Source organism: Xenopus laevis, chromosome 5L (genome assembly GCF_017654675.1).
Source record: "Xenopus laevis strain J_2021 chromosome 5L, Xenopus_laevis_v10.1, whole genome shotgun sequence".
NCBI lineage: Eukaryota > Metazoa > Chordata > Amphibia > Anura > Pipidae > Xenopus > Xenopus laevis.
In genome coordinates this window covers 37376581-37390258 of record NC_054379.1, presented here as the reverse complement: position 1 = coordinate 37390258, position 13678 = coordinate 37376581, and the positions used below count along the sequence as shown (strand labels likewise).

General features: G+C 39.6%; 1 protein-coding gene across 1 annotated transcript; it reads left to right on the top strand.

The window, feature by feature from the left end:
• Window positions 1–854: 854 nt before the first annotated feature.
• baf-l.L (barrier-to-autointegration factor-like protein L homeolog) lies at window positions 855–7378 on the top strand (the record flags this gene model as incomplete). Its single annotated transcript, NM_001095507.1, is given in 3 exon segments — window positions 855–895; window positions 2843–2973; window positions 6581–7378. Coding segments are annotated over 2 exon segments (276 nt in total). The 3' UTR covers window positions 6731–7378.
• Window positions 7379–13678: the final 6300 nt, after the last annotated feature.

Genomic DNA, 13678 nt, shown 5'->3' with positions numbered 1-13678 from the left:
CCCCAAATAGGGATTTGATTAAGGGAAGGTGTTCCCGAAACACGTAAGGCCTATGTTTTTCCACAAAGCCCAGCAATAAAAAAACCTGTTTTTTATCGGAGTGCCGTCCATCTGTTCGTGCCTACCCCATATATGTCATGAGAGACACAATGGTGGCCCCCCAAAGCATTTTATGATAGAACATGAGGTGAGCCCCAGAAATATGTCAAAACAGACACCGTGGTGCCCCCCAAACATTTTATCACATACACACAGTTGTAGCCCCAACGGTGCTCCACAAATGGCAGGAAAATGGGACATGAATGGGGAATTTGGTAGGGTCTGCACTAGGGTAAGGCAAAATATGCAGGTGCCTAAGGTACAACAGTTTGGGGCGCTAGGCATGTACCTGACTACCAAACATGATATACATATGGGTGAAATACAACTCTCAGAAACCCCAAAAGATCTTGACAGTTATAGTTTAACAGCCACAGAAGCACATATGACCCCCCCCCATATCACAAATAGTAGTACTGAGATTGAGAGGCTGTTGCTGCTGCAAAGAGCACTAGAATATGGAGTTTCTTTCTACACCAACCAGTACCGTTGCATGCTGGGTATTGTTGTTTTACATTATCCTTGGTAGCAGTCAACCTGTTAAATAAAAACTACATTACCCAGCATGCACTTGGAGAGTAGGGCCAGGCACACTAGAGAAAGTATGGGGGACTCTCAAAACTTGCCCATAACAAGCGGGAGGGGGAGTTTTTACTTTAAACACAGCCACAAACACAAACAACATAGGTTTGTGTGATGTCATCAACCTATGCTTTAAATAGGAGGTGGGGAGGCGGGGCTTATGTTGGTTTGGTGCCTGACTTATCGGTAGGGTGGAGGTATCTCATATAGACAGGTAGTTTCATGTTAGTAATATGTGGTAACCTGCTGCTAATTTTGCTGTGTTTTGTTGTTTGTGCTGTCTGTGTATGTGCCAGGGTTGCCAGGTTATCAGATTTTCCACCAAATTGGGCTTCTATTTTAAAACTGAGGTGGGTTCTCAAAGTACAAATCCACCAAGGCTAATTATGGGAGCCTCTGTATGTTTGTACTCCGGAAACTTGTCCCACGCTTTCTGTAGGGTGCCTGGTCCTGACTCTCTTCGTGCATGGTGGGTAATGTAGTTTTTCTTTAACATGGTTATATGAAACTACAATACCCAGCGTACAATGGTACTAACTGGTGTAGAAAGAAAGAGTTCTAGCCTTTCAGTCTCAGCTGCATTTGGTAAGCGATTGTACTACTACTACTTTGTAATGTGATGCAGAGGGGCTTGAATGTATTCCTGCTGCTGATCTTAAAACTGTAACTCCCAGGCTCACATGGGTTTTTTGAAAGTGGCTTAACACACCCCTATGTATATCATGTTTGGGGTTAAGGAAGTAATGTTGAATCCATTTCTGCAAGGCCATTGGATAGGATTTCAATCTCACCCCTTTAAATTAGGACGCTTCTGAAGACCCTGGCTATTATATTATATGTCTATTATATTAGACATCCAGTCACTTCAGTCTTTATACATTTTTGCCTAACTAACTATATTAGAAACTATATCCATTTACCCAGTTTTTATTTTTATACTGAACAATTCATTTAAGGTAAATCCCCCTGCCCCCTCAATGAACTGATTAGCACATTCATCATTTAAACTATTGATATGAACTACTTATTATAAAGTAAAAGTAACTGTTTATATGTAAGCTATTACTGAATAATATTAGCATCTCCTACATGAACGTTTCAGCAGTGGAATGTCTAGTTATTGAGCCCCACAGTAACTTTCTTGGGCCCTACACTTACACAATTACGTAACTTATGCAAAAAACTTATCTTCAAAGACACCAATGTAATTTACATTTAAACTCCACTGACGTCCAATTACAAGACTGATTTATTAGCACATAACTTCCATATCATGCAATGAAGGCACAGAGCAGGTGCAGGAAGGATTATAGGGTTAGTCAGTTCATTAGGTGAATTTGTCCTGACTAATTAGCACATTAAACTATTAACTTATGTCCGTAAGAATGGTTGAGTCCATGTTGATGTTAGGCAGGTAAAGTTGGGCCTGTTTAAAGATCCAATCATCCAATCCAGGAATCATAAACAATGTGGCAGAGAGGCATTATGGCCACATCCCCATAAAACTGTCAAACGGCAGATCCATTCTTAGCACATGGATAGGTTTTCTAAAGACCATAACATAACTGCTTTCTGAAAAAGGTACTTGCTTTTTAAATAACAAATAATGTTAGACATAAAAGGTTGAACTCTTTTTCAACCTTATTATATCATATTTCATGGCAGCTAGTTATATACAGTATTTGCCTTACACTTTAAAAAAAAAAATTAAGCTTAAACTCAAAAATGCAATTTATTTTCAAAAACTTGAAGTTTAGAGATTTAGTAAGCAAAAACCTGAAAACTGCGAATTTAAAAATTCGGCACTTGAAAGCTGCCAAGTTTATTTAGAGGTCAATGGGAGTTGTCCTAGGCATTATTTTTAATTAGAATTCTCACATTTGTTAAATTATTTTGAGATCTGTTAAACCCATTGAAAATTATGTTGATTTTAGATTCAATTTTCTAAATAAATAAGCAAACATTCACATTTCGGAATATTTCGAAAGAACTATATAATTCACATTAGATTTTTTATAAATAGGCCTATTGATTACTTCTAAAATTATTCATATTTGGTGTGTTTTAATTAAAATGTTATACTCCTTTTCTTCACTATATGTAGGAAAAGTACATAGCTAACTTTTTTTTTTTTCATTTTTATGCTGCTCTCCTTATACAGGCAAAATGTCTAATACTTCTCAGAAGCACAGAGACTTTGTGTCAGAGCCTATGGGTGATAAACCAATTACAGCCCTGGCCGGCATTGGGGAAGTACTTGGAGGCAAACTAGAAGAGCAAGGCTTTGATAAGGTACTCTTTTTTTTTTTTTTTTTATTGCTTAAAATTGACCCTTAAAGGGGTGGTTCCCCTTTAAGTTAACTTTTAGCATGTTATAGCGTGACCAATTATATGCAACTTTTCAAATGGTCTTCATTATATATGTTTTTTATTGTTTTTGAATTATTTGCCTTCTCCTTCAGACTCGTTCTAGCTTTCAAATGGGGATCAGTGACCCCCATCTAAAAAAAACAAATGCTCTGTCTACACATTTAGTCATTTAGTGTAGACAAAAGTCTACACATTTATTGATATTGTTACTTTTGATTACTTATCTTTCTATCCAGTCCCTCTCCTTCATATAACAGTCTCTCATTCAAAGCAATACATTTGGTAATTTGGACCCTAGCAAACAGATTACTGAAATTGCAAACTAGAGAGCTGCTGAATAGAAAACGAAATAACTCAAAAACCAAAAATTATAAAATATGAAAGCCAATTGCAAATTGTCTCAGAATATCACTCTCTACATCAGTGATCCCCAACCAGTAGCTCCTGAGCAACATGTTGCTCTCCAACCCCTTGGATGTTGCTCCCAGTGGCCTCAAAACAGGTGCTTATTTTCAAATTCCAGGTTTGGAGGCAAGTTTTGATTGTATAAACCAGGTGCACTGCCAAACAGAGGGGCAGATTTACCAAAGGGTGAAGTGGCTAATGTTAGCGGCAATTCACTAGCGTTACCGTCCGCAGGGACATCGCCAGTTTACTAACAGGCGCAGGCGACAATTTGCTAGCAAAAGAGACAGACAGCGATCATTCACACTCTATCGCCAGGCAACTCTATCGTCTGGCGCAGTGTTTTTCAACCTTTTTTGAGCCAAGGCACATTTCTTTCATTGAAAAAATCCCGCGGCACACCACCATCTGAAAATGTGAAAAAAGCTTATATTAACAATATAAGTGATATTGTTAATGTAAGCTTTTTTTTAAACATTGATGCATGAGGCAGAAAGTTGTCAGTAAGAAAGTAGAAGGAAACATATATGAAAAGGCCAATTGAACTTTATTATATCATCTGCAGTGTTTTTACCTGATAAGATTTTCCAAAGCAGGGTAGCGCTGCCCTCTATTTAAGCTGGTTGGGGCAATAGTTCTCTCACGAACACAGAGATTAAATTATTTTGTTATTGTGTTTTTTTGTAATAACACTCCCCCAAATATTTTATAATTGCTGCCAAGACCGTTGGAGTTTTATAAATAAACAATACTGATAATCAAATCTCAAATCTAACTAACTAGATCTGGTGCTTCAGCTAGCAACTGTGCAAAGGGAGAAGCAGGTCACTTATTATTATTTTGTTATTACAAAAAAACACAATAACAAAATAATTTAATCTCTGTGTTCGTGAGAGAATTCTCACATTCATCATTCAAGGCCAGGGTAAGCTTGCTATGCCGGGTACCCACGCTATTGCCCCTACCAGCTTAAATAGAGGGCAGCGCTACCCTGCTTTGGAAAATCTTATCAGGTAAAAGTTCAATTGGCCTTTTCATATATGTTTCCTTCTACTTTCTTACTGACAACCTTCTGCCTCATGCATTGCAGCCAGACAGCTAGAAATATGGTTCTCCTTATTACAGCATGGCTAAGCCGCAGGGTCTGCTTCCTTAATATTTTGATAACAGCACTAGCCGTTCACCTGTCAGTCCGTGCACTTCTGCCTTCTGCCTTCACATCGAAGCTGCGCGCAGTGCAGCCAGCGACCTCCCTGATCAGCCAACCCAGGCACGGCTCTTCTGCCCGCTCAGGTCACGTGACGTCACGTGAAAGGTCCGCGCACTTCGGCCTTCAAATTGATAGCGGCACACCTAACATTAGTTTGCGGCACACCAGTGTGCCGCGGCACACAGGTTGAAAAACACTGGTCTGGCGAATGGACGTTACTCTGCAAATTCAATAAATGCAAATTTTACTGAACGTCCCCTCTTTCGCCAGACTTGCCTTCACCAGCTCAGACCAGGCGAAGTGCACTGTAGTGAATAGATCTTCCTCAATCTTCTGTTACATATTCTGTTAGTGGAAAATGCATCAAAGTTCAAAAAACGCTGGCGTCTTTTCCTTATTTCAGAGTGATAGGCTGTAAAAGACCTTAAAACTTTTTTTTTTTGGTAACTGGTTTTCTCCATACATTTTCTAACATATGGAATATTATTATTATAACATTATTATTAATGTCTTTATTAAGGTTCCCTGGACATGTGCTTTAAAAAGTGTAATTTTTAAGTATATGTAACAATATTTAACATAAAGACGTCCATATACAACCTTAAATTTCCCGCCCTATGCAAATTGACCTGAGCGCAAGATCCCTAGTGAAGTTTCGCTAGGCAGAAATGAACGCTAACGCATCTTCACTATCAAATACTTGCATTGCCGAAGTAGCGCTAGCAAAAAGTCAACAACGTCCCGCGCCCACGACAAAACTCCGCATTTTAGTGAATTAGCATAGTCTGAGCGAATTTTCGCTTGGCGAAGTGGATGATGCCAAATTTTCACTGGATAGTAAATCTTCCCCAGAGCCTCAATGTAGGTTGCAAAATCCAATAAGGGGCTAGCAAATGGCCAATCACAGCACTTATTTGGCACCCCAAGAACATTTTTCACGCTAGTGTTGATCTCCTTTTACATCTGAATGTTGCTCACGGCTTCAAAAGGTTGGGAATCCCTGCTCTACATCATACTAAAAGTTAACTCAAATGCTCAATAAGGGAACTATCATGGCTTCTAAATTTATGGGACGTTATAGTTTTTTGTGTAAGTGCTTCTTCCGTTTTCTTCTAACATGGTTACTGTCTGTTAATCAGATATTGTTTTTAACCCTCTTTTGCATGCTTTAAATCCTTGAGCATGGTCATAATACATATTGACATGAACATTTCACTAAAGCTGCTATAGTAATTTTTTAATTTTGCATATTCTTCAAAGGGAACAGTTAAAGGGGTGGTTCATCTTTAACTAATCTTTGTTATAGAATGCCCAATTCTAATAAATTTTTGAACTGGCCTTCATTTTTATCTTTTTTGAATTATTTGTCATTTTCTTCTGACTCTTTCCAACATTCAAATGGGCGGTTACTGACCCCATCTAAAAAATAGATCCTCTGTAAGGCTACAAATTTATTGTTCTGTTTTTGGGAATTTGCTGAAATCGCAAAATGGAGAGCTGCTGAATAAAAAGCTAAATAACTCAAAAACCACAAATAAAAAAAATGAAAACCAACTGTACATTGTCCCAGAATATTTCTCTGATTATTCTCTATTACTCATACTAAAAGTTAATTTAAAAGTGAACACCCTTTTTAACAGAATAGACTTTCTCAATGCAAAGGGTTGCTGTGCACTATTTATATACATATATAAAAACTGTGGTCTTTTTGGGGAAAGCTGTGGTAGTGGCCCCTTCACTTGCAAATGGATACTCAACACATGAAATGTATAGCACCCCTATGCTCCAAGACCGCCTATTTGGTCAAAAGTTTTGATGTTTTAGTTTCTCTTTTAGAATTGTACATTGGAAATAGCTTAGTTAATATCTGAGAATAATATTAAGTGGAGAATTGTGCTGGATATTATGTTATAGGCTTATGTGCTTCTTGGGCAGTTTCTGATATTGAGGAAAGATGCAGACGACCTCTTCAAAGACTGGTTAAAGGACTCGTGTGGGGCAAATTCACGCCAAGCAGATCTGTGCTCCTCCTGTTTAAAGGAATGGTGCTCGTCCTTTTTGTGATGCAGATTATCTTTTGTCATTTGCTTGTCATTTGATTTACATACTGTCAAAATACATTTTACACACATTTGCTAATTGTTAACATTCCTGTGCAAAATAAAGTTGAAACCTCCAAGCTTATTCTTTATCTGAGAGTGGGATCTTTTCATACAGTGATCACAACTTGCATAGAAAATAATGGTCTACATTAACTTGTGTTCCCATGCTTAAAGGAAAACTATACTTTCAGAATGAATAATCAAGAGAGAGTTTATACTACAAGTGCCTCAAATAATCCTGGCACATTGGCATATACATATGGGTAAATACTGATCCTTTTACATTTTTTTCCCTTCAACCACAATTTTCAACTGATTGGATTACAGTGATGGCAATGGGCGCCGATGGAACGAGGACCACATCAACTAGCCGATGCGTTCCTCGATCAAACTAAAACAAACCTGCCCAATTGATATCTGGCCAATTTTTGGGCACATAAGGTGCCGAATTGGTCTAAAGGATCGATATTGGCAACTTAAAATCTGCAATATCGCAACATAGTTTAAAAAGTAACCACTAGGAGTTAAGCAAATGCTGCTTTCAATAGCAATTGTTATTACAAATAACTTGGAGTACTGAAAATGTTTAATAAATGTTTATTGGAAAGTTGCTTAGCGTTTTCTTTTATTAAGCATTTTTTTATTTTGGGGTTTACTTGCCCTTTGAGGTCTTTAAATGTATGTTGTATTTATCCCAAAGTGAGCGAGGAAGGGTGTCCACCAATCTACACAAAACTGTTCTAGCATATTATTCTACCCCCAGCCCAGTCTCTGAATTTGTTTTGTCTTATACATTTTCCATCAGTTACGTTTAATGATAAAATATGGGTACTGATTGTATCCCAACTGCCGTAATTACTTGAAAAGCATAAAATGATTCCCAGGTCACTGAAAAATAAATGATGATGTGAAAGTAATGGTGATTCCAGGGTGTGAAATCTCCAAAACATAGGCATTGTGTGTTGCCTTCTCTTGAAGGAATTCAGGAATAAGAAGCCAAAGCAAAGGGTTTTCCCTTGAGTTTGTTTTGTATCTACTCTCACAAGGTGACACGATTACACCAAATGGCAAATTTAAAACATTCTCAAAACATTTGAACAAAACAGGTGCACAACCTGACAAGAACACTACATACAGCTGACAGATGGTACGGCCACTTTATTGTAGCTATATTTAGTTACAGTAGTGATAATTAATAACAAACCGTTGTAAGACATGTGTGATTAGAAATCTAGTTTTCAAAATATTTATTCTATTCCAGTTAAGAGTAATGGCAAACATTGGGGCTCATTTATGAACATTTAACAGTGCAGAATGATTTGCACAGTGAACATATTTGCCCTGCGCATGTTTATATTTGTAAAGCTGGACACGATTGGTGCATTTAATGTGCAAAACATAAAATGCAAAAGTAAATGTCCTTAAGAGCTTTTTTAATATTGCATAATTGCAAATATGTATGTGCACACGCTGCATTAGAGTTACGCCACAACTTTAGTGGAGGAGAAAATATGTTCAAAACAGTTTTTGTGAATTTAAATAACTGAACGCTGTATTCGCACGCAACGACCCTGCACAGTGGCCACACTAACGCAAACACCCATCTCATTTGCCAATATTTGTGTTTAATGTGAATTTAATGCAACATTTAGGAAAAACCATGGACATTACAACCATTTGCAAATAAATGTGTTGTGCCATCTTTATAAATTGTTTTGTTGCTTGCACTTATGGGCATATTTATTAACATCGGAGACCGATATATCACAGCTGCTGCTACCCATCGCAACCTATCCGATCTTTGTTCTTGTCTTGTAGGACACTGTTGAAATCTAATTGCTGATTGGTTGCTATGGGCAACATCACCAGTGATGTTTGTCTCGAATGTTAATAAATAAGATCCTTAATCTCCTCCAATGCGGGTGAGGTGACAAATCACTAGCCACTAGTGCAGGGCGAAGCTAGACGGCCATTGACACCCGCTAGTTATTGTGCCTGTGGGGCCCTGATTGCTGTTAGTAGAAACAATCCTATCCACTGCTTGCCCTGACAGGCATGGTGTCAGTAGCTAAAGTATGCATTTTCATGCCAAAATCCACTCCATGTGTGCACATAGCCTGACACCATGCTTGTCTGTGTACTGCAGCAACGGCTTCCATTGGCTGTTACTCCATCTGTGTTTCTACACAGGCTGCTGTGCCATTAACTTAAAGGGGAAATTCAGTTTTTACACCCCTAATATCAAGAATATGTAGCGTGTGCCCCATGCTGTTTTTGTGCTCAGTGTACACATTCATTATTTTATCTGTGTCATAACTTCTCATGTAAATTGCAAAAGGGCTCCCTTGTAATGCCAAAAAAAAGAAAAAAGTTCCTGTGGGTGCATTGCAATTGGAGCACAGTAAATGCTACTTGCAGGTCAAAAAACTTCCATCAGTATAAATAAAACCTCTAGTTTACATTAACAGTCCTTGCTCCTCTAACTGCTGTGCCCATTTGCTAGAATTTAATATGCAGTTGTGGTTTAACTGGGGCTTTACTGAAAAGGGAATATTCTTCTATGCTATATAAGTAGGGTTACCTTAACCACCTGGCCAGTAAAAGTCATGCTTGATGCCAATGTTATTAATCGAAAAAAAATGCTAAAAATATACAAAGGCCGGTATTTTTTTCCAGAAAAGATGGCATCCCTAGCTATTAAGTGGTAATTGCTAGTTAACTGTCGTACTATATGTGTCAGTTGTGTGTGTTTCTAACAGGTAAATTATTTGATACCATGCAGTGTAACTAGAATTTACTGGATTCAACACTAAACGTGACATTTCATTTATGATATGTATGGAAATTGCACATTAATTACAACTCCAGTCCTCCACCAGTATGTAAGTGGAAGAAATGTTAATTGTTAAGTGATGGTTAATGTATAATTAGTGTGGCCACTATGTGTGAGTCCTACGTACAGTGTCAAATGGGTAACCGAATCATGGAGCACCAGGCAGCATTAGGGTCATATTAAAAAGTCCAATTTTATTGATAATGCATCATAAAACCATACTAGGCAACAATGTAAATCAGCCCCACGCTCATGTACAGTGTCGGACTGGGACACCAGGGGCCCACTCAAAAACTTTGACCAGGGGCCCACCAATTAATCTTAGACCAGGGGCCCACTCTACCTCTCCTTTCTTCCTCTCCTCACTCAACCTCTACTCTCCTAGTCTCTTTTATTTACATACTACACTCTTTTTCCAACTATTTAGCCTCTTTGTTCTCATAAAAATAGGGAATGGCCATAAAATAGGCCAAATGTTTAGCAGCATGAGGGCCCACTGACACCTGGGCCCACTGGGACTTTTCCTAGTATCCTGGTGGGCCAGTCCGACACTGCCTACGTAAACTGTGAAGTATAACATTGTTGGTAGTGAAAAGTGAAATGTGGCAGCCATTTTGGCAGTGATAGAGAAAGGGAAAGCAGTCTGTCAGGGAAAGCTGAGGAACCAAAATTGTGCTGCAACTGAGCTGTATGAAAGGAAAATAAGTCACTCAAAGTGGAGCTGGTTAAAAAGGAAGTCTTTAATACCTTGTGTTTTACAGCAGTGATATATTGTCTTTATTTCAAATGTTATCCTTCGTAACCAGTTCTTGTTGCCACCTACAGGTAAAATTGGTTGTAATACAAGCATTTCATTTCACATTGGTTATTTTGGACTGGGCAAGTTATCGATAGATAACGACATGATCCCAGACCTCTAAAATTCAACCATCCTAATTTTCATTTTGTACTTTACGGGCATGAAGTCAGACACAAAAGTAGTAATCTAATAAAGAGAAACCGTATCACAAAACTCTTTCTCTGTTTGTGATTGGGCTCTGCTAATTAGGCTGAAAGTATAGGAGCCTTTTCTGCACGCCTCAAGAAGCCCATTCTCCGTACTAATCTTCTTCATCTCCTCAGTCAATCTCTATTCTCCTAGTCTGTTTTCTTCATACTATAATCATTTATTCCTTTTATTTAGCTTCTTTGTCCTCATACAAATAGGGAATGGCCATGAAATGGACCAAAAGTTTAGCAGCATGAGGGCCCACTGACACCTGGGCCCACCGGGAGTTTTCCTGGTATCCCGGTGGGCCAGTCCGACACTGGTTACATTCAACTGTAAAGATGAACAGAATTTTTTTTAATGAGATGTGGGGGCCCTAGGTTACATCCACCGGCTCTTATTCTAGGCTACTGCTGGATTCAGATGTGAACAGATCCAGGAATATGGATCTCAAATTAAACAAAACAAGAAATATTAAAACATGAAATATTAAAAGAAAATGGAAATAAAAATTGAAAAAAGCTAGATCATCATCATCATTTATTTATATAGCGCCGACAAGATACACAGTGCTAGATGGGTCCCTGATCACACTGGGCCCTTAGGCTATAGCCCAGGTGAGCCTGTCTATTAATCCATTCTTTTAAGAGGTCCTTGTGCACACAGTTCTGAAAATGGGGGTGTCATCATTTAAATCAATGGTTGTCTAATTGCTTGACATAAAATTCCTCAAGCTCACTGGTGGTGGAGGGAAGAGTAAAACATCTGGTTTGCAATTGCTGCATGTGCAAACTGTACTGCACTTGTCCTGATTCCAGATGGGGCAAACTGAGGTCTGGTGCCTAGAACAGGAGCTAAATACAGCCCTGTCTTTTTTAGAGGATTGCTAATAAAGCCACACCTTGGGTGCTGCTGCGCTCTTGGGTTCAACTTTGGTAATAACATTTAACTTAAAGGGGTTGCTCACCTTTGAGTTAAAATTTAGGATAATGTAGATTCTGAGACAATTTGCAATTGGCTTTAATTTTTTTTATATTTGTGGTTCTTGAGTTATTTAGCTTTTTATTCAGTAGCTCTCCAGTTTGCAACCCTATCAACCACACATTACTTTGAATAAGAGACTGGAATATGAATAGGAGAGGCCTGAACAGATAGATGAGTAATAAAAAGTAGCAGTAACAATACGTTTGTAGCCTTAGAAAGCATTTATTTTTTAGATGGGGTCAGTGACCCCCATTTGAAAGCTGGAAAGAGTCAGAAACAGAAGGCAAATAATGCTTAAAGAATTAAAAATAAATAATAAAGACCAACAGAAAAGTTGCTTCGAACTGGCCATGCTATAACATACTAAAAGTTAACTTAAAGATGAGCCATCTCTTTAAGAACCAGTTAACGCCTCGTGCTCCGCAGTTTGACTCTGCATATAGATATGGTTCTCAGGGGTGCTGAATTTGAAAATGCCTGTATTTCCCTACAGACCCTATTGGTTTACCAGGTACAGGCCTACAGACCCTATTGGTTTACTGGGTACAGGCCTACAGACCCTATTGGTTTACCAGGTACAGGCCTACAGACCCTATTGGTTTACCGGGTACAGGCCTACAGACCCTATTGGTTTACCGGGTACAGGCCTACAGACCCTATTGGTTTACCGGGTACAGGCCTACAGACCCTATTGGTTTACCGGGTACAGGCCTACAGACCCTATTGGTTTACCGGGTACAGGCCTACAGACCCTATTGGTTTACCTATTGGTTTACCGGGTACAGGCCTACAGACCCTATTGGTTTACCGGGTACAGGCCTACAGACCCTATTGGTTTACCAGGTACAGGCCTACAGACCCTATTGGTTTACCGGGTACAGGCCTACAGACCCTATTGGTTTACCGGGTACAGGCCTACAGACCCTATTGGTTTACCGGGTACAGGCCTATAGACCCTATTGGTTTACCAGGTACAGGCCTACAGACCCTATTGGTTTACCGGGTACAGGCCTACAGACCCTATTGGTTTACCGGGTACAGGCCTACAGACCCTATTGGTTTACCGGGTACAGGCCTACAGACCCTATTGGTTTACCGGGTACAGGCCTACAGACCCTATTGGTTTACCTATTGGTTTACCGGGTACAGGCCGACAGACCCTATTGGTTTACCGGGTACAGGCCGACAGACCCTATTGGTTTACCGGGTACAGGCCTACAGATCCTATTGGTTTACCGGGTACAGGCCTACAGACCCTATTGGTTTACCGGGTACAGGCCTACAGACCCTATTGGTTTACCGGGTACAGGCCTATAGACCCTATTGGTTTACCAGGTACAGGCCTACAGACAGGACCGGATTTGTGGAGACGCCACCAAGGGCCGGGCCTAGGTGAGCAGGATTTCAGGGGGGTGTCATGTTGCCCAACCACACCCACATTGGTCAGAAACTATTCCTGTACGCCAATCCCCATTGCTCTGGTCCCGATGAAAATTTGATTGAATAAAAGGGAGGGGACGGGGCGACGAATGACATCGGGCCTAGGGTCATCTGCTATTTAAATCTGGTCCTGCCTACAGGCCTATAGACTTGTGATGTGCGGGCTGGCCCGATACCCACGAGTGGGTCAGATTCTGGCCGACCTCGCACCCCCATTTGCTGGTGGCACCACCTTACACTGCTGGCTTCCGACTTCTGGCCTCTGGTATTATAACCGCGCGCCTGCTCGACCCTTTTGTGACGTCATCGGTGGGGAGTTGGAGCCATCTATAAAAGGAACCCGGAAGTCGGGGCGGGCGAGTGTGGAAAGAGGGGGTTTTTTTGTTTTCATCCAATTTCATCCAGTATGCAACACCATGCACTTTAGCTAGTAGTTATATAAAAAAGTATATACAAACCCCCCCAGTGACTAAATAGCCTACTAACAGTTAGTCAACAGTATATTACCATAAATATTTGCCAATACACATTCTAAAACCACTAAAAAGTACAAACACATAATAAATAATTGGTTGATTCAGTTACTAAGTTCACAATTCATATTTCCTTAAAGGTTTTGTTCACCTGTGAGTTAACTTAAAGTATGTTGTAGAGATTCTGAAACA